Below are 20834 nucleotides of genomic sequence, written 5' to 3' on the forward strand. Positions count from 1 at the left end.
ATAAGTTCGCTCATCTCTAGTAGTGACATCAGTCTCAAAACAAATTATACTTAGGATGTAGTAATGCCACTTTTATCAAATGTAACTTAAAGGTCTGCAAATAAAAAAAGGAAGGAAAAAAAAAAAAACTTAGCAGCCCGTATACCACACCACTTGCCAAGTTGTGGTTTAGCAGTGCAAGAAACACTTGCTTAGACAATTATTATTTTAATGCTAGATTTAACCTTTAGACAAGTGTTCTTCATAGCTCATGCATTGTAAAATGGAAAGGTATAGTAGTTTTATAAAATAATTTCCATATCAATTCCTAACTGGCCTTCCTCCCTTACTGAACTTACAACATAGCACAGTGTTTCCCAGCCAGGCTGTGATACATCATTACACATTGGGTTTCGCATGGCTCCGTTATGATTTCTGACAGGTTCCATATGGATTTTTGTTTAAAAAAAACAAACTCTGATCGGAGGTCCAATATGGGCCATTGACATCTATGGGCACCATATTGTAGAGATCCGGAATACAATTTAGTGCGTGAGTCGTAAAAGTTTTATTTTTCAACATAATCGTACAACTTTTAGAAGAATTTCTGTATCTAACTTTTTGTTTATCTTCAGTTAAGATCTAGCACATCCTTCAATGTGATCAGATTTCATCACAGCATCTCACCCTGGTGGTCCATACAAATGACAAACTTGCCTTTTAGAATAATTTCTTCCAAACAACCTTTCTTCACATCAACCCTTCAATACGCCAGCATGACGCCAGATAAAGACCAAACAATTATTTTAGTTTTCCCAACTACTTTTCATTGTGGGAACATTTTGTTAATTGCTTCTCAAGATTGCTTTATGTTTACCATAAATAGTTTTTAAATGTCTTAGCATTGTAGTCACAATGAAAGATGTCCTACTTCCAAAAGAACAGTATAAAAGGCTGTTAGGAGAGTTCTCTGTAAAGTAGGTGAAAAAAAAAAAATGAATTACCCCACTGGTCCATAACATGCATTGTTCTTTTTCTAGACTTGATTAAAGGGGTATTCCAGGAAAAAAAAAAATTTATATATCAACTGGCTCCGGAAAGTTAAACAGATTTGTAAATTACCTCTATTAAAAAATCTTAATCCTTTCAGTACTTATGAGCTTCTGAAGTTAAGGTTGTTCTTTTCTGTCTAAGTCCTCTCTGATGACACCTGTCTCGGGAAATGCCCAGTTTAGAAGCAAATCCCCATAGCAAACCTCTTCTAAACTGGGCGTTTCCCGAGACAGGTGTCATCAGAGAGAACTTAGACAGAAAAGAACAACCTTAACTTCAGAAGGTCATAAGTACTGAAAGGATTAAGATTTTTTAATAGAAGTAATTTACAAATCTGTTTAACTTTCTGGAGCCAGTTGATATATATATATATATATATATATATATATATATATATATATATATATATATAAAGTTTTTTCCTGGAATACCCCTTTAACTTTTTTCTCCCTCCTCTGGTCAGTGTTTTCACTGGAGAAATATTATACATGTGAATAAAAATCACCGTTTGCCTTAAAGGGGTACTCCGCCCCAGACATCTTATCCCCTATCCAAATCATAGGGGATAAGATGTCTGATCACGGGGGTCCTGCCTTTGGGACCCCTGTGATCTCCCTGCAGCACCCGGCATTCATTTAGAATGACAGCTGTGGCACTGGAGGCACATGACATCACGGATGCCCCCCTCTCTGTGATGTCATGCAAAGCCCACTCCCATAGACTTGCATTGAGAGGGGGTGTGACATCACAGAGGGGGCGTGGCGCCACATCACCAGTCATCCGTCACAGAGTAGTTTGCTCTGTGCCCCGGATGACTGGGGTGCTTCAGCGGAGATCGCGGGGGGTCCCAGTGGCGGGCCCCTGGCAATCTTATCCCATATCCTTTGGATAGGGGACAAGATGTCTAGGGGCAGAGTACCCCCTTTATTGTCCATAAACATAAAAATATACCCTGATCATCACAAAATGTATTTGTCCTGCCTGGAAAGAGAAGACCCTGCTTGTAAGGGCTTACAATCTACAAAGGGAGGGGAGAGAAATAGTGGGTGAGAGAAAGGGGCATTTGGTCATCTATGTGAATTTAGGGAAGTAGCCGAACCCCATGCAGTGGCATAGGCTTATTCTAGGTCAAGAGCTTTCTTGAAGGGATGGGTCTTTAGGTTGCTTTTAGTCTTGATCGTGGGTGAGAGCTGGAGGCGTCAGGGCAGCGAGTTCCAGTGTATGAGGGAGCCCAGGAGAAGTCTTGGAGATGGTTGTGTGTGGTGTGGGTGAGAGGAGAAGAACACAGGCGGAGGTCTTGAAAAGATTGAAGAATACATGTGGGGTGGTATCGGGAGATCATGTCAGAGATGTATGTAGGGGACAGGTTGTGGGTGGCCATTTATGTCATGGTGAACAGTTTAAACTTAATTTGTTGGGCAGAGGGCAGCCAGTGAAGGGACTGGAAGAGGGGAGAGGAAGATGAAGACCGAGGGGAGTGGTGAATTAGTCATGCAGCAAAGTTGATAATTAGCGATGACCGGCAGAGGCCATATTCGAATTTGCAATATATGGACAAATATTCATCCTATATTTGTGAAATTCCTATATTCGCTATGTTCGTTCTTTTTTTTCCATGCAAAAATTTGTAATGAAATTCGCATAGTGCGCATGCACAATTGTATTTTTCCCCTAAAAGAAGGGAGAGATCAGTATCCTCTGACTGGAAGTGCAGGTAATAGCAAATTTGCATATTCATGGATATTTGCATATTTGCAAAAAATAAATATTTGTCATTACGAATATATATCCCCATATTCTAAATATTCGCGAAATCGCAAAGTGCCGATATTCGCGGTAAAAATTCTCGCTCAACACTATGATAATGGAAGGGAGCATAAGTGTTTAAAGGGGTTCTCCGGTGCTTACACATCTGATCACGGGAGTCCTGCCGCTGGGGACCCCCGGGATCATGCACGCGGCACCCTGTTTGTAATCAGTCCCCGGAGCGTGTTCGCTCCGGGACTGACTACAGGCGACCACTGGGCCGGCGGCATTTGACGTTACGCCTCCGCCCCCGTGTGACGTCACGCTCCGCCCCTCAATGCAAGCCTACAGGAAGGGGCGTGATAGCTGTCACGCCCCCTCCCATAGGCTTGCATTGAGGGGCGGAGCGTGATGTCACACGGGGCGGAGGCGTGACGTCACATGCTGCCGGCCCGGTGGTCGTCTGTAATCAATCCCGGAGCGAGAACGCCCCGGGGGACTGATTACAAACAGGGTGCAACATGCATGATCCGGGGGTCTGCAGCGGCGGGACTCCCGCAATCAGTCATCTTATCCCCTATCCTTTGGATAGGGGAAAAGATGTGTAAGCACCGGAGAACCCCTTTAATGGAAGACCACAGAGGAGGATGTTGCAATAGTCCAAGCAGGAGATGATGAGGTCATGTACTAATAGTTTAGCTGAGTCAAAGATGAGAAAAATGTTTTGAGGTGAAAGCAGTAGGAGGTGGTAAGGATCTGGATGTACAGTTTGAAAGACAGCACAGAGTCAAATGTGACCTGAAGGTAGCAGACTTGTGGGACTGAGGAGAGAGTGGAGCCATTGACTGTTATTGCTAGATTGGGTAGGGGGTGGAGTGAGATGAGGAACAAAGGATAAATTCCATTTTATACATGCTGAGGTTAAGATAACGGGAGCAGAAGAAGGAGGATATAGCTGACAGATGCTCTAAGATAGAAGGGAGGAGACATCTGAAATGGAGAGGAAGATTTGAGTGTCTTCTTCAGAGTTACAGAAAGAATAAACAATGAAGATGTTATTACTGGATCTCTGACTATCCATTTTGGTGCCTTGCCATTTATTTGTTGGTTTCTTCTTCAATTGTTTTCTCATTTGGAGGACCACTTGGAGTGAGGTGTTAGCTGCTGCCAGACACTTTCTAAAAACTAGGGGTTAGGGCAGTTGAAATTTAACATTCTTTTCTAGAGCCGAGGAACATGCTCTCGAATCACCCAAAGTGCAAGAAAGTGTGTAAAACATGTTACACTAAAAAAAAGTGCACAAAGGATGCAGTCTATCACAAGCCCTTCTCCGACAGGAGAGAGGCCCCCCAACAAACCTTACCCTTTGCCTCCGGACCAAAAGGTACCTGCAAATTTCCAGGTTAGATTTCCCTTTTCGCCGAAGCTACTAAGGGACCACAAATGCTCCTGGCATCCCCTTTGGCATTAGCCAAGGTATCTGCCCGCAGAGTCGTAAATGGTAAGTACCCTGCCCATGCAGGAGTACCCGGGGTTTTTGCAGGGAGGTGCGTAACCTGATGGCCAAACACCTCCCCTAGACCGCCAGGAGGGACACCCAGAAGGGCTACTGCATCCTGACAAATCCTGTGGACGCACAACTTGCAAAAAGTGACACAGTGAACAAAAAGAAAGAAATAAGTGAATGTGTGCAGATATACTGCCCGGACATTAGGCCTGATCTATAAAAATTTCTCCGGTCCCAGCAAGAAAGCCGAGAATGTAAAGGTGAGTGCCACAAGGTGTGGAGATATGGTGCAAGTGCTTCCACTCAGTGAGCCCATCCTCTCAGTGAGTTTCAGCACCTCGGGTTCACCACTCCCCGAGGCACAAAAGTACCTCGGGTCTAGACCCTCTCAGCCTCATGGCGAGACTCAAAGGAAGCAGTTCACTTCAGGGCAGCCGTTGAGCTAATTCCGTAGAAAACCAGCCCTGGAACGCTTCGGTACACCTGCCCCCTCCATGCAGCACGCGTCGTCACCAGTCACACATCGATGGTGTCTGATCCACCGACAGAATTGAGAAGAACAGATACTACACTTGATCTTAGCCAAAAGGCCAAGAAGCAGTATAAATTCAACATAGCCGACCATTTTCATGGGAGTCAGAAGGCTCCCAGAGACTTTAGACCATTGGCCACTCCTGCCTAAGTCAACGGTCTTGGTAGACATGGATTATGCCAAGAACCAATGACTACTTAATGTTTATGGGGGTCTTCCAACTTTCTTTCTATGGTAGATTGAGGAAAACAAGAAGAAGACACGAGCATGATGGACTTCAACATAGAGTAGGCTGCTGATCAACTTTATTGAGGGGTTTGACCCAATCTAGGGTGTACAGGCATCTTAAATAAACAGCTGATAATGAATCACATGACTATTAGGTTTCCTGGCGTACATATGGCGTACATATGGCTATACAGGCTGTAGTCATTATTTTCCAAGATAATGAACCTGATCTTGTTATAACACAACTGCATCTAATCCTCCTCTCTCATTAGCCCTCTACAAGTTTGCATGGAGTAATATGCACTAAGAACTTAATCTTATTTGCTTTTTACCACTGGCCCTTTGTATGGCTGGAGCTCTGCTGGCTCATCGCAGAAAGATGAACTTTTACCATTTATAAATGCAGGATTAATGTTTTTATTGGGAAATTCAGATTACATAGCAGTTTTAACTACATTAAAAAAGATCTTGAATATACAGTATTTGTATATATACAGTATTTAAATTAAATGCTGAAAGTGTCTTTTTAACCAAATTGTTTTTATTACTCCAATGCATCTAATATTAAAAAACAATCAAGCATGTCCTATCTTATACACACTCACTATCACTATTTCTACCGCTGCAACCATATGTTGTATCACTCTTATTTGGTCATGTGATCACGAGTCTGACTCAAAATCTTCCAGTACCTAATGCTTCCCACAGAAAGACAACCATGGAGGGCAGAGAACTCGGATGGAGGGGCCCCATGACAGAAGAAGTATTATGCAAACCGCCTAGGGGTTAAGGTCAGGTCTGGGTTAAGTGGTGAGATGAGCTATTTGGGGGTAGGGTATATAAGGTTAGGTCCAGGGGGAAGGGGGGTGGGGCCAGTTGACACGCAAGCCATCAAGGAAGTTTACACCCTCTGTCACAGCAGCGGGGGCAGGAGAGGGACCTGGAGGCACCAGTGAACATCATGGTGGTTTGTTGGTGAAGTCTCTGTGGGCATGGGCCCCAGGGAGGGGTTTGGTACTCCGAAAATGGTGCTCCTGGGCCAGGTGCCGTGTGGCTAGGAGTAAATTGGGAGCCCTTATACTTAGTGATTTAGGAGGGAGAAAAAGGGGAGGGTGCTTTCAGGTTCTTTTCCTGCTCTTTATACATTTAGGAAGACTCAGGAAAAATAATTTGTTGTGATATGTTTCTAGTTAAGTATGATGTTCATGAAAAGTTTACAATTGCAATGTTTTAATTGTTATTGTTAAATAAAATTGGGCTGCTGTGGCCCTTGCACCAACACCTTTGTCAGTCTTTCTTGGGGCTTGGTTATTAATGGGTGTTTTTTTTTTTGGTTAGGCATAGCAGCTATAATATCCACTAGTCATGTCAGACTCGTGGACTTTCTTTGGACTACAGGTTGACATCATCAACAACCCCTCCGCTATCTCTATGGGATTAAGATATATATGATTAAGATATATACCTTCCCTACCTTCCCTGAGGCTGGGTTCACACACGTTTCTTGCTGCTTTTTTATGTTTTTGCTTTGATTTTCCTCAAATCATGGAAAAATTGAAAATTGTACGGCAATTGTGCAAAATATGAGAAAAACATGCGACCTTTACAACAATTTTGGAAATACACTGCAAAAACAACAAAGGTTAATGCAGCTAATCACTGCATGTGTTTTTGCCAGGAATGACCGAAATTGGGATTTTGGTCATTTGTGGCAAAACCGGTGTGCGGTAATTTGCTGCGATACCTCTAATTAGCCACAACATGTTAACACAGCCGATAATGCAGTAAAAAAGTGTACAAAAATGCATTACAAATGTAACAAGGGAACAAAGGCTAAATATGTCAAATCTTCATAAAACACCGTAATTGTAGATCAATTTCATCTCATGCCAATATTTCTCTCAAAAATGCACTTTGAGTAGGAAAACGTATCAGAACTGACACCAACCCACTTTTGAGTCTAATGAGTTCACTTGGGTTTTGTTCCGAATGCTTGGAGCGAGCGGCGGGGCTTGTGACGTCATGGCCACACCCCTTGTGATGTCACACCACGTCCCCTCAATGCAAGTCTATGGGAGGGGCGTGGCCGCCGCCACACCCCTACCATAACTTGCATTGAGGGGACATGGCGTACAATTGCGATGGGGCGTGGCCATGATGTCACAACCCCCGCCACTCGCACCTAGCCTTCTAATACGACCGATGGGTGCTGCACCTCCATGATCAGACATCTTATCACCTATCCTTTGGATAGAGGATAAGATGTCTAGTGGCGGAGTACCCCTATAATGGTGGCACAACCCCTTAGCTATCCCATGATTTGGGCTTCAAATTTTGGTACACATGTCAAATAGTTATTTGTTAAAAAATTAAAATTAATTGCCACTACCTATAAAGTTTTGTAAAAGCATTTTATGCAAAACAATTTAACCCCGTTCCTGCTTTGCATTTGGCTTTCATGTACTACAATTGAATAAAAAACAAAGTCCTGGATTTTACAAGTGAGTGACACTGTTTTTCTTCTGGAACTTATGCATCTATAGCTACTGGGAGCCAAGCACCATTGATATCCACAGCTGGGAATGGTGGGAGTTGCTCATTCCTGTGTGAACTGTCTCCTTACTATGAAGGTGGAGCATTGTCGACTCATGTGAACTGTCTTTTGAAGTTACCTATAAAATGTCAAAAAAGATAACAGCCAATTGTTTGCTTACCAAATTACCAGCGGAGAGAACATAGTTAAACTCATCAGTCATTGGGTAATGCTCCATAGCCATGAATAGTGTGTTCAGCACGATGCAGATTGTTATGGCAAGGTCCACAAAGGGATCCATCACAACTAACTTCACAACATGCTTGATCTTCAGCCAATTGGGAGTACAATCCCAGATCAAGAATGTGTTTGCAAACTTGTACCAACATGGCGGACACTTCTGCCTGGACTCCTCAAGTTCTGGGAACAAAAAGGAACAGTGAATTATTTCTTATTTCTGTTCTTACTGGTATTTTTGCTTAGGTTTACTGGCGATGCCCTAAAGGGAACCTGCCATGTTAAAGGGGTACTCCGCTGACCCAGTGTCTGGAACAATTAGTTCTGAATGCTGGGTGCGGGCTGCGGGGGTCGTGACATCATGGCCACGCCCCTCTTGACTTCACACCATGCCCCCTCAATACAAGTCTATGGGAGGGGCATCACACCCCCTCCCATAGACTTGCATTGTGGGGGTGTGGTGTGATGTCACGAGGGGGCGTGGCCATGACATCATGACTACAGCGTCACAAGCACAGATTAGGCAAATTGCTTGAAATCTTTCCCCCCTCCCATAGACTTGCAGTGAGGGGGCGTGATGTCACGAGGGGGCATGGTCATGATGTCACGGACCCCGCACCCAGTGTTCGGAACTAAATGTTCCGAACAGTGGGGCAGCGGAGTAGCCCTTTAACATGCAGTCCAATGTAAAGGCCTCATTTTATAGAGCAGGAGGAGCTTTTCAGATTGATGTATAGTTTTGTAGGGAAAGTTCCAGGATAAGTAGTCAAGTGGGCGGTTCTTTAGCCCAGAATGAGCAGAGACTTCCATGATAAATGATGAATAATATTGGAACTTTTCCCATAAAACTATAAATCAATCTGCTCAGCTCTTCCTGCTCTATATTAGGATGCCTGCAGACTGGACTGCTTTTTCAACACAAAGGGTTATCTTTATCTCAGGATGTCAATGCCAGAAACATAGCAAAGCACCCTTCAATTTTATTCTGGACCGGCACATATTGCACTGAAATGCAGTCTTCTACAGGGATTGACTTCTCAAGGAAGATGGCCAGCATGGATACAAAATGGTGGAACTAAAGTTCTGTCACAATATACCTGGTCAGGATGAAGGGTGGTCATCACAGCTAGAGGTGGTCTTTTGGAAAGGTTTCACTGTATATACATTATATCTATACACATGATTATATTTTTTGATTGAAACAACTCTCATATAGCTAAAATGTCACTTTTATTATATAACCAATAAAACCCTATTTATTATATAACCAATAAAACCCTATTCCCAACACGTTTTCATGAAAGACTTCAAGCAATTTGCCTAATCTGCGCTTGTGATCTATATGAAGCACTAATTGTAATAACAATATCTATGGTTGGAAGAACCTTCCCCTATTGCTGCTTTCTATGTAATAACTTTTGTCTGTAATTTGGATGTATAAATGTCTCTGTTTCTCTAACCTGTATATTATCCTACCTATAATCCCCTGATGAACCGTGTTATTGTATTGGATACATGGGGAAATGCGTTGGGAAGTGTGGGTCTAATTGTATCAGGAGAATTGTATTTATATTCAGGGTTATTCCTTTGAACCTGGATCTATTTATTGCTTGTAGTAATTGTTGATAACAATATTATATTTGTGATAGGGCTTTAATGGTTATATAATAAAAGTGAAATTTTAGCTATATGAGAGTTGTTTTAATTGGTTAAGCTAGCTAGTGTGACACGGTAGTGTCGGTTTGGTCAGTGATTATATTTTCTGCCATCAAAATGATGATTTTACAGACGTATAAACATAGGTGGCACTGTGAGGAAAGCTTGCAACAAACTCTGTGTCTATACTGGATCATGTAGGCTATTCACTTAAAGAGTACCTGTCATGATCTTGTTAAATGTTATAATCCTCCCAGTTCACTGCCCCCATCATGATAAACCACCCACTGCCTTTATTTTTTAGTATTTTTTAGTTTTCTACCTTGATACTGCTCTGTATTTTCTGCTCAGTCTCAATCAGATTCACAGACTGGGAAGGGGTGTTCCCTAGCAGGCGTGACATCATCTGAAGCCATACAGGGGAGAACTTCCTCCCTCACTCTGCTACACACAGCCCAGAGCAGTTCAGTGGGAGATGAGCTATGATTGGACAAGGCTGCCCACACCCCCCCCCCCCCCCTCAGCACTCCAGACTGCATTTCCTGATTTTGGACTTCTGCCAGGCCAGAAGGAGTCCAAAGTCAGTGCAAAAGATGGGGAAAATGTGCTGGACAAGAAGGGAGACACCTAGTGGCAGCTTTTAAACACAAATAAATCATAGAATTTTTTTTAACACAAAGTAAATGAGAAAGATTTTTTATTCCCCGTAAGGATTGCCATAACATCTCTTTAATGAGAGTGGCGTTTAATAACCCCATTTACAGTACAATATACTGTAAATGTATATACTACCACCATACACTTTACATATTAATAGTACTGCTATATACTGTATTTATAAATAATGCCACTATATATATCATACACAGAAAAAAGCCACCATTAATTGTATCTAAAGCTGCTATAAAGTTGGCCTGCTGGCCTCAGGTTACAATATTTTTGGTCTTTTTTGGACCATTGTAACTTGAAATCAGACTCAACATACAATGCTACAGACAGTCCAGATCTGTGAAACATGTCATTGGCTGAAAGAAGAACTTACCAATCAGAATGGGCATTTCAGTGCTAAAACACCTGTATTGCTGAAGTGCATGCACTGACTGGTGTCTGGTAGCTCCCCCTACAGTACAGGGAGGTATTACATGTTCTGTACTACTCTTTACCTGTGCCAGGGTTAGCTGCTCCGTTGGACACCAGGTGAGAACAGCTCCATGTTACTTTTTAGGACACTGTGTACTGTACAGGACCCTGAAGAAGCTCCTGTCCTCTACATAGACAGTGATTACAGCTCCCAGCAGATTTTTATTATTTTTATATGTAAGGATTTGCTTTATCTGTATTAGTTATTTACTTATTTTTCTTTATTCCTTTATTCCATACCTATTTTTGGATGACATTTTGGGTCTTCATAACCAATTCCCAGGCTTCCATAGAGTTAAGGTCTCAACATACAATGAACCAGTTCACATTGTAACTTGAGGGACCACTGTATACTGTACACACAAATATTAACCCCCTAACCTACCTCCCTGAGTCTATGGACTTTCTTCAGTCCAGAGGGTACTCCAGTGAAAAACATTTTTTTTTCATATCAACTGGCTCCAGAAAGTTAAACAGATTTGTAAATTACTTCTGTTAAAAAATCTTAATCCTACCAGTACTTATCAGCTGCTGAAGTTGAGTTGTTCTTTTCTGTCTGACAACAGTGCTCTCTGCTGACACCTCTGTCTGTCTCAGGAACTGTCCAGTGCAGGAGCAAATCCCCATAGCAAACCTCTCCTGCTCTGGACAGTTCCTGACATGGACAGAGGTGTCAGCAGAGAGCACTGTTGTCAGACAGAAAAGAACAACTCAACTTCAACAGCTGATAAGTACTGATAGGATTTAGATTTTTAAATAGAAGTAATTTACAAATCTGTTTAACTTTCTGGAGCCAGTTGGAATTTTTTTCTCCCCACCGGAATAGCCATTTAACTCTTTATGTGTTTAAGTTGCTATTGAAAGCAAATAACTTACCTTCCATCGTATTTGTCAAAATACTGGCAACGCTCAACGCTCTCTGCCTCATGACCGTGGGATCTTCTAACAGATCCATAGATACCTGGTAACAGCTGGATTTCCTTTTCCTCATCTCAGTCTCCGTAGTAGTTCCCTGAAATGACACAATAAATGAATAACCAGGAACAAGACGGGTCATCGTATTATTATTTCATTTCAGCCTCTGACGTCAGTTCATCGCTGTAAGTTATAATGGTGGTTTACAATTTTATTTACTACAATTGTCTCTGCATATAATACAGAAGGGTTAGTGAAAGCATGATAGGCTAAGTATATGAGGTGATAAACTGCAATATATACATATATGTAGACATATGTATATATCTATAAATCCATGCACAATTGAATAAAAATATATAATATGGATATTTTAAAGGGTACCTTTCATCAAAAAAAACTTTTGATATATTATAGATTAATGTATGCAGAATAACTTTCCATTAGCATGTTATTAAAAAATATGCTTCTTTCTATGTAATATTCCACTTTGAAAAAATGACCACTAGGGGACTCCCTACCAGTCCTTTTTTTATATAGATTTCAGTCTTATGCTGGAGTCCTAAATCTCAGACTGCAGCCGGGACACAGACAAACTCTCTGGCAGGGAGCAGTGCTGAGTTTGTCTGTGTCCCGGCTGCAGTCTGAGATTTAGGACTACAGCATGAGTCTGAAATCTATTAAAAAAAAAGGACTGGTAGGGAGACCCCTAGTGGTAATTTTTTCAAAGTGGAAAATGAAATTGAAAGAAGCATATTTTTTAATAACATGCTATTGGAAAGTTATTCTGCATACATTAATCTATAATATATCAAAAGTTTTTTTGATGAAAGGTACCCTTTAAAAATTTTATAATGTAAATCTCCTATGTCACCAATGAAGCAGCATTGTGTCACCTTGATGGGCAAGTGCAGGGGAGGATTACATTGAGCTTATAGTTATTTGCATATTCTCCTGTTATTTTCTATTTTATAATTGCATTTTCGTCATTATAGTATATTAGGCTTTTTTTTATCTGTTATTTCTCCAGGAACTATTTAAATAAACTAACATTTTGGTGGTGCTATTCCTCTTGTCAATAGGGTGTCCCTACACAGCCAGATTGCTTAGGATAGTGTTTCCCAACCAGGGTGCCTAAAGTTGTTGAAAAACTACAACCCCCAACATGCCTGGACAGCCAAAGGCTGTCCTGGCATGCTGGAAGTTGTAGTTTTGCAACAGCTGGAGGCACCCTGGTTGTAAAACACTGGCTTAGGAACACGCCTGACGGATAAGGGAACGGGTAACACCCTGTTGTCAATAATTCATACATTTCCAGAAGGAATGACAAAAGAATAGCACAATACAAAGCTCTAAAAAAAAGTAAAGAAAAACATATTTGGAGGGAAAGAAATCATTTCTGCTTTTACCGCACAAAAGTTGCAAGAGTTTTTTCTTTATTATTCTATAAAGTCTATATTATTCTATATATTTTTTTCTATTTATTATTCTATTTTTTCCATAATGTTTATTATAACAGCTTAATTTTTGCTGGATGAGTTGTAGTATTAATTTATACTGTTTTGGGGTATAAGGGTATTATTTATTGACCAATATTTCAGCATTTTTTTTCTTTCCACAATGCACGATGTGGCATAAATAATAAATTTTCTTTAGCCTATAGGTTGTTAGAGTTGCGGAAATAAAAAAAAAACTGTTTATATTTTGGGAAAAGAGGCAATGAAACTTTATTAAACATAATTTTCCCTTATTTTTTTTTTTGGCCTGCAAAGGCAGCATTTTTCAAACAGTGGCCCTTATTTACTAAGAGTGTTGTGGAGGTTTCTTTGTGGGTTTTAATTCCCTACAATTTATTTTCCACGGTATTTACTAAGGTTTCTCTACATTTTCCACTTTTCCTACACTTTGCTTTTTTTTACACATGTTCTGATCTGTTGGGTTTTCCTCTGTTGAAATCAACCACATATTCTGTGGAAACCTTAGTAAATATGTGGGTTTTTTGAGAAAATGCCGGGAACACGCCCCTTTTCGGTGACCACGCCCCATTGTCCTGATGGCCACGCCCCCTTTGGGGTTTCCTTAGCAAAATGGAGAGTTAAGCTAGGTTCAGACTCCGAAGTGTGAATTTGTGAACGGAAACCCATTCACTACACTATACATTTTAGCAAGCGGAATTTCCGCCTGCAATTGCAGGCGGAAATTCCGCTTGCTAAAATGTATAGTGTAGGGAATGGGTTTCCGTTCACAAATTCACACTTCGGAATTTGTGAAGCGGAATTTGTGAACAGAAAATCCACTTGGAAATTTCCGCCTGAAGAATGGCGTTGCTCATTCTTCAGGCGGAAATACTCACGGAACACATAGCAGTCTATTGGAGACTGCAGTGTCCACGCGGTCCTAGCGCCGACTGATTCAGTCAGCGTTGGCCGCACTCGGAATCTCCGGGCGGAAATTCTCTGCTCGCAGATTCCGTAGTGTTAACCTAGCCTCAGTCAGTTTTTTTTTTTTCATTTCTGGCACAAATTCTGGTGCAAATTCTGGTGCACAGTCTGACAAAACATGACGGGTTTGCAATAGTAAATGAGGGCCCTTGAGTGTCCAGTTGTTGCAAAACTACAACTCCCAGAATGCCTGGACAGCTCAAGGCTGCAGTAAGAGTATGTTCACACAACGGAAATTCAGCGAGTTTACACGCAAAATTTTCTCCTTGCCCTTCACAGTGATCTGGAATCGGCACCTAAAGTTAGTGACCTCGTACGTTCTGCTGTGTAACTTCCCCCGGGTACACTTAGCAGCAGAATCCCATTAGGAGGATGCTGCAAGTAGAATCCTCACAGGATTGGAAATTTTGCGGGGAATTTCCGTAGTGTTTACATTGAACAATGCTATGGAATATATAGTATTCCACAATATTGTTGCCTGGCAGATATCAATGGCTAGACCAGGCATAGGCAACCTTCGGCACTGCAAATGTTTTGGACTACATCTCCCATGATGCTCTTGCAGCCAAAATGCTGCAAAAGCATAATGGGAAATGTAGTCCAAAACATCTGCAGTGCCGTAGGTTGCCTATGCCTGGGCTAGACCCTCTTTTGAACACTTTAGATGCATAATCATACTTGACTGCAGCATTAAAGTGGTTAAAGTGGTACTCCGCCCCTAGACATGTTATCCCCTATCCTTTGGATTGCGGGGAGCCCGGCCGCTGGGACCCCCCTGCGATATCTGTGCAGCGTTACGATCGCTTCCGTGATCGTGATGTCATGCCACTCCCCCTCCATTCATGTCTATGGGTGGGGTCGTGATAGCTAGTACCCAGCCGTCACCCCTCCTCCCATAGTTATGAATGGAGGGGGCGTGTCAGCTGTGATCACCAGTCATCCGACACGGAGTGGAGTTCGCTCTGTGCATTTGATGACTGGGGTGCTGCGGTGGAGATCACGTGGGTCCCTATCGGCCGGACCCCCGCGATCAGACATTGGATAGGAGATAATATGTCTAGCGGCGGAGTACCCCTGTAAACTGCTGGGATTAGCGTTTTCTCCAATACCGGTAGTTGTGGCAAGTTCCTGGCTCTGTATTACAGGCTGCTGAGATCTCACGGTTACACAGGGAAGTACCCACAATAGCATTATGATGGCTATATCCATCACAATGGAGGAACTGGCACCTGCTGATGACAGATATAGGCCCAGATTTATCAAACTGTGTGAGGGAGAAAGTGGAGAGATTTTCCCACAGCAACCAATCACAGCTCAGCTTTCACTTTACCTCAGCTCCTTAGCTGAGCTGTGATTGGTTACGGTGGGAAAGTCACTCCACTTTTTCCGTCACACAGTTTGATAAATCTGGGCTATAGTCTTCAATTCTTCTATTCTTTAACCCCTGTTGATAAGGGGTTAAAACAATGTAGATTGAGATTAGACTTTAAGGGGGAGATTTATAAAAACCTCTCTAGAGGAAAAGTTGCTGAGTTGCCCATAGCAACCAATCAGATCGCTGCTTTCATTTTTTTAAAAAGGCCTCTGGAAAATGAAAGAAGCGATCTGATTGGTTGCTATGGGCAACTCCATAGATCTATTGCTTAGCAGTCCATATAATGTTGCACTTCTTGTAGGGAAGTGTTTCTCAACTTGGGTGCCTCCAGCTGTTGCAAAACTACAACTCCCAGTATGCTGGGAGTTGTAGTTTTGCAACAGCTGGAGGCACCCAGGTTGGGAAAAACTGTTGTAAGGGGTTCCCAATTAAAAAGCCTTCCTTTATGATGTTCATAGACCCAAACACAATATATATACATTGGGGGTTGCCTAGCTATTACAATACCTTCAGGCCTTTATTGTCCTAACTGGGTCAAATACAGCCCTTAAATGTGAAACCGCAGCTTAAAAATAGAACTGCACTTGCGTCCTGCATTTGCCATCGATGACCATGAGGTATGAGAGATCTGGATATTCACATTACACAATGTGGTACATGGATGCAACTAGTTTCATCTAAAATGAAGCAGCTGCTTAGCAACAATGAAGCAAAATGAGCAATTAGCAACAACCACAGAAAATAATAATTTGCTTCATTTTCCCCTTAGGGAGCTTTCTACACGGATACGTAACATGCCATTAAAAGTCATATTGTGAAGTCTTAAAAAAGAAAAAATAAAGTTTTTTTTTCTTCAATTATAATTTTACTATGCATGTATTGTCATAAAGTGGGATTAAAGCCAATGTTGTGGCTATTTTTAATGCTTAGGAGAGTCTATTTTTAGAATGTATTGGGATGTACATAGTAAGAGACCTTAAATGTCCGATACCTCACAGAAGTACTAGTACAAGGCCTCAGGCTAGACATACCCATTAGACGATACACTGCCCGTTCAGCAATCGGCTATCTCTCCTGGTCTACCCATATACACGGACACTCTAGCAATCGGCTATCTTTCCTGGTCTACCCATATACACGGACACTCTAGCAATTGTCTCTCTCTCCTGGTCTACCCATATACACGGACACTCTAGCAATCGGCTATCTTTCCTGGTCTACCCATATACACGGACACTCTAGCAATCGGCTATCTTTCCTGGTCTACCCATATACACGGACACTCTAGCAATCGGCTATCTTTCCTGGTCTACCCATATACACGGACACTCTAGCAATTGGCTTTCTCTCCTGGTCTACCCATATACACGGACACTCTAGCAATCGGCTATCTTTCTTGGTCTACCCATATACACGGACACTCTAGCAATCGGCTATCTTTCTTGGTCTACCCATATACACGGACACTCTAGCAATCGGCTATCTTTTCTGGTCTACCCATATACACGGACACTCTAGCAATCGGCTATCTTTCCTGGTCTACCCATATACACGGACACTCTAGCAAGCGACTATCTTTCTTGGTCTACCCATATACACGGACACTCTAGCAATCGGCTATCTTTCTTGGTCTACCCATATACACGGACACTCTAGCAATTGGCTTTCTCTCCTGGTCTACCCATATACATGCACACTCTAGCTGTGGCTTATCACCCTACAAAATAATTGGGCATGTTGAAATTTAGCTGGAAACTCACCAGAGACTTCCATTAAAGGGCAGGACCTGCAGGACTCCTGCTAATGGGCGGTATGAGGGCTAATTTCTGATCTGAACTTTTTATCTGTACTATTTTTGTTTTGACTGGACTTTTTTTAATCTCTTTTTATAAATTTTTTTAGGGTATACAAAGTCGAAAATTATGCAATTTTGGACTTTGGAATTTTTTATGTGTACGCCATTGACCATGCAGTTTAGTTAATGTTATATTTTTATAGTTTGGACATTTACGCACGCAACGGTACCACATATGTTATGTTTATTTTTGTTTATTTATATTTTTTATGGGAAAATGGGGGTGATTCAAACTTTTGTTACTGAAGTGGCTAAATCACATTTATTGGCTTTTTTTCTCCTTTTTTTTTTTTTTTTTTTTTTTACACTTTTTCTTTGTCCCCATAGGGGACTATTACATGCAATTCTAAGGCTTGATTCACATCACGATTTGACCTTCCGATGCACAGATACGATTTCAGAAGCTCAAATCACCTGAAATCCTATCTGTGCATGGATAGGTACGGACCAATACGGAGCCATTAACTATTATGGGGCTGCGGATCCGATCGTAGGTCAAATCGTGGTGTGAATGCAGCCTTAGCTTTGATCAGTGTTATCTGTGCTCGATTGCTCCAGCCTGCAGAGCTTGGCTGGAGCATTGAGGGACAGATCTGATGGCGAGGAGGCAGGTAAGGGATTTCACCGTGGATAACCTGAACAGCCCGCTGAGCTAACCGGCATTCATTTTCTCCCATTTCCTATGCAGTGACCAACCTTGAGCGTGGCATCTAAAGGGTTAATAATAGACATCAGCCCGATCGGTGATATCCAGTATTAGCCGCGGGTCCTGGTTGCTGATAACAACCGGGACCCACCGGGTATGAAGCGTGCTCACATAATGGGAGATGACAATGGACGTGAATACACGTCCATTGTCGTTAAGGGGTTAAAGAGGTACTCCGGTGGGGGAAATTTTTTTTTCAAATCAACAGGTGGCAGAAAGTTATACAGATTTGTAAATTACTTCTATTTAAAAAATCTTAATCCTTCCAGTACTTATCAGCTGCTGTATACTACAGAGGAAGTTGTGAAATTCCTTCCAGTCTGACCACAGTGATCTCTGCTGACACCTCTGTCCATGTAGTGCTGTCCAGAGCAGAAGGTGTTTACTTTGGGGATTTGCTCCTACTCTGGACAGTTCCTGACACGGACAGAGGTGGCAGCAGAGAGCACTGTGGTCAGACTGGAAAGAACCACATAACTTTCTCTGGAGCAGCTGACAAGCACTGGAAGGAATAAAAATTTTTTAATAGAAGTAATTTACAAATCTGTTTAACTTTCTGGCACCAGTTTAACGAAAACATACTCCTGCTACTCAATCTCGCTATGAACCTGGCCATACACATTAGATGTAGGATCAAGGAGGCTTCAAAGAGGACGCCGGCTCCACGAGGCGCAGGATGAACTAAGAAGGAAACCAGGTATAATCAAAGAAGGTTTATTCCCAAGATGCAAGGCGTTTCACTGCAGGTTTGCAGCTTCATGAAGCTGCAAACCTGCAGTTAAACGTGTTGCATCTTGGGAAAAAAAACTCCTTTGATTACTCTTTGAAGCCTCCTTGATCCTACGCCATTATCCAGCCGGAGGACAGCGGATGACTCTGTCATATATGTCCCTACCATTGTTGTGTATGTTGGTACACAGCTTTAGCGTATGTTCACACTACGGAATTCTCTGCAGAATTCCGCGGTGTCAACTTAACATTAGTGTGAATGGGTCTCCGCGAGACCCGTTCGCACTGCGTAATTTCAGCGGCGGACAATTCCGCTGCTGAAATTGTTCCGCGCAAAGAAAGAACATGTTCATTCTTTGAGCAGAAGTCCGTGAGCACTGCATAGCCGTCATTGGTGACCGCGCAGTGCCGCACGGTCCTACCGCCGCCGCCTGCCAATCTGAATATCCGCTCGCTGAATTCAGCGAGCGGAGATTCCGTTCCCACACAGTAGTGTGAACTTACCCTTATGGGGTGAGTGCCTTTCATGCCTCTTTTAGTGTACCCCTTTGTATCTCGTTTATCACACCAAGGAGCGCTCTTTTTTCATCCATAGATACACATTAGATAGCGGTCTGCGAAATGCCCATTTGGCCAAAAGTCTCCCGAAATCTCCACAAACATTCATGCTCAGCTAAGCCCTTACAAAGTCGAGAGGCCTTCATTCACATTAGATCATCGACCAATATCACCAGAATCGGTGGATAGACAGAGTGCTTCGAGGTATCCCCAGTTTTTGCCAAGCATTGCACACTTGGTTTTCTGTCATCCATTGAGGTTCTGCTGAGATCATGTTTAGCACCTTTTTTGGTGTATACGCTGAGATAACCGTATATGCATAATGTATCTTATTCCATGCAAAGGTCTTGGGCAAAGAAATATACCATTTTCACGATAGGATTATATTAGATACATATCTCTATACATCACCGTTCTCCCATCCCTCAGAATATATATGGCCACTGAGCTTAGACAGTACCTTCTTATGTGTGAAACGTGTCATTGTCCACCTGTGCAATTGTGCCAACTTTTAGGGTTTTGGTTCCACTTTATGCACACATGAATCTACAGTATACATCAACACAAAATGCTACAAAACAAACAATTACAATTGTTTGACAATTTGATAATACTGGAAAAGATGGCAAAATACATGTATTTCAACATTGGAAAATTCAACAAAAACTTCTGACATGTCATAGAGCAGTGTTTCCCAACCAGCGTGCCTCCAGCTGTTGCGGAACTACAACTCTCAGCATGCCTGGACAGCCAAAGGCTGTCCAGGCATGCTGAGAATTGTAGTTCGGCAACAGCTGGAGGCACGCTGGTTGGAAAGCACTGTCTTAGAGATGTCTCAGAAGTTTGGATTATTGGGGTTCAGATGGTGAAGTTTAGAACATTTTAATGTGCACAGATCAGATGAATGAGCAGGCAGCGAGTAAATATTTTATATCATTATTTTTTTTGGTCTGCCCTCAAGCATTTATGCGTATTATGGTTCTTTATAATCCGAGCTGTATAGAGCTGTATTATGGCACCCTTAGAAATTTTGGGGCCCTACTGTTACCCTCTGTAAAAATCTGATTTAAAACAGAGGTTTGTCTATGGGATTCAGAAAAGCATTACTTCTAGGATTTAAAGGGGTATTCCAGGGAAAAACTTTTTTTATATATATCAACTGGCTCCAGAAAGTTAAACAGATTTGTAAATTACTTCTATTAAAATTTTTTAATCCTTTCAGTACTTATGAGCTTCTGAAGTTAAGGTTGTTCTTTTCTGTCTAAGTGCTCTCTGATGACACGTGTCTCGGGAACCGCCCAGTTTAGAAGAGGTTTGCTATGGGGATTTGCTTCTAAACTGGGCAGTTCCCGAGACACGTGTCATCAGAGAGCACTTAGACAGAAAAGAACAACCTTAACTTCAGAAGCTCATAAGTACTGAAAGGATTAAGATTTTTTAATAGAAGGAATTTACAAATCTGTTTAACTTTCTGGAGCCAGTTGATATATATATATATATATATATATATATATATATATATATATATATATATAAAAAGTTTTTTCCTGGATAACCCCTTTAATTATTCCATAATATAGCAACATAGAAAGCAGCATGTAGAGGCATATGTAGAAATAATGTAATTTGGCTCTACTGGAATGT

At 41.9% G+C, this 20834-nt stretch overlaps 1 protein-coding gene and 1 pseudogene across 6 annotated transcripts in view; both read right to left on the reverse strand.

The window, feature by feature from the left end:
- LOC130284323 (sodium channel protein type 2 subunit alpha) overlaps positions 1–20834 on the reverse strand; it is a 310775-nt gene that overhangs the window by 116134 nt on the left and 173807 nt on the right. For 5 of the 6 annotated variants that reach the window (XM_056534558.1, XM_056534559.1, XM_056534560.1 and 2 more), the window contains exons 13-14: positions 11488–11623; positions 7760–7998 (exon numbers count right to left, since the gene is read on the reverse strand). In XM_056534558.1, coding sequence (XP_056390533.1) covers positions 7760–7998; positions 11488–11623 — 375 coding nt within the window. Of the gene's footprint in view, positions 1–7759; positions 7999–11487; positions 11624–15076; positions 15234–20834 lie in introns of those variants that run through there. The other variant, XM_056534564.1, reaches the window with a different exon arrangement.
- On the reverse strand, positions 4812–4887 carry LOC130290067 (U2 spliceosomal RNA; annotated as a pseudogene).

This window comes from Hyla sarda, chromosome 8, assembly GCF_029499605.1.
Source record: "Hyla sarda isolate aHylSar1 chromosome 8, aHylSar1.hap1, whole genome shotgun sequence".
In the NCBI taxonomy this organism is placed as follows: domain Eukaryota; kingdom Metazoa; phylum Chordata; class Amphibia; order Anura; family Hylidae; genus Hyla; species Hyla sarda.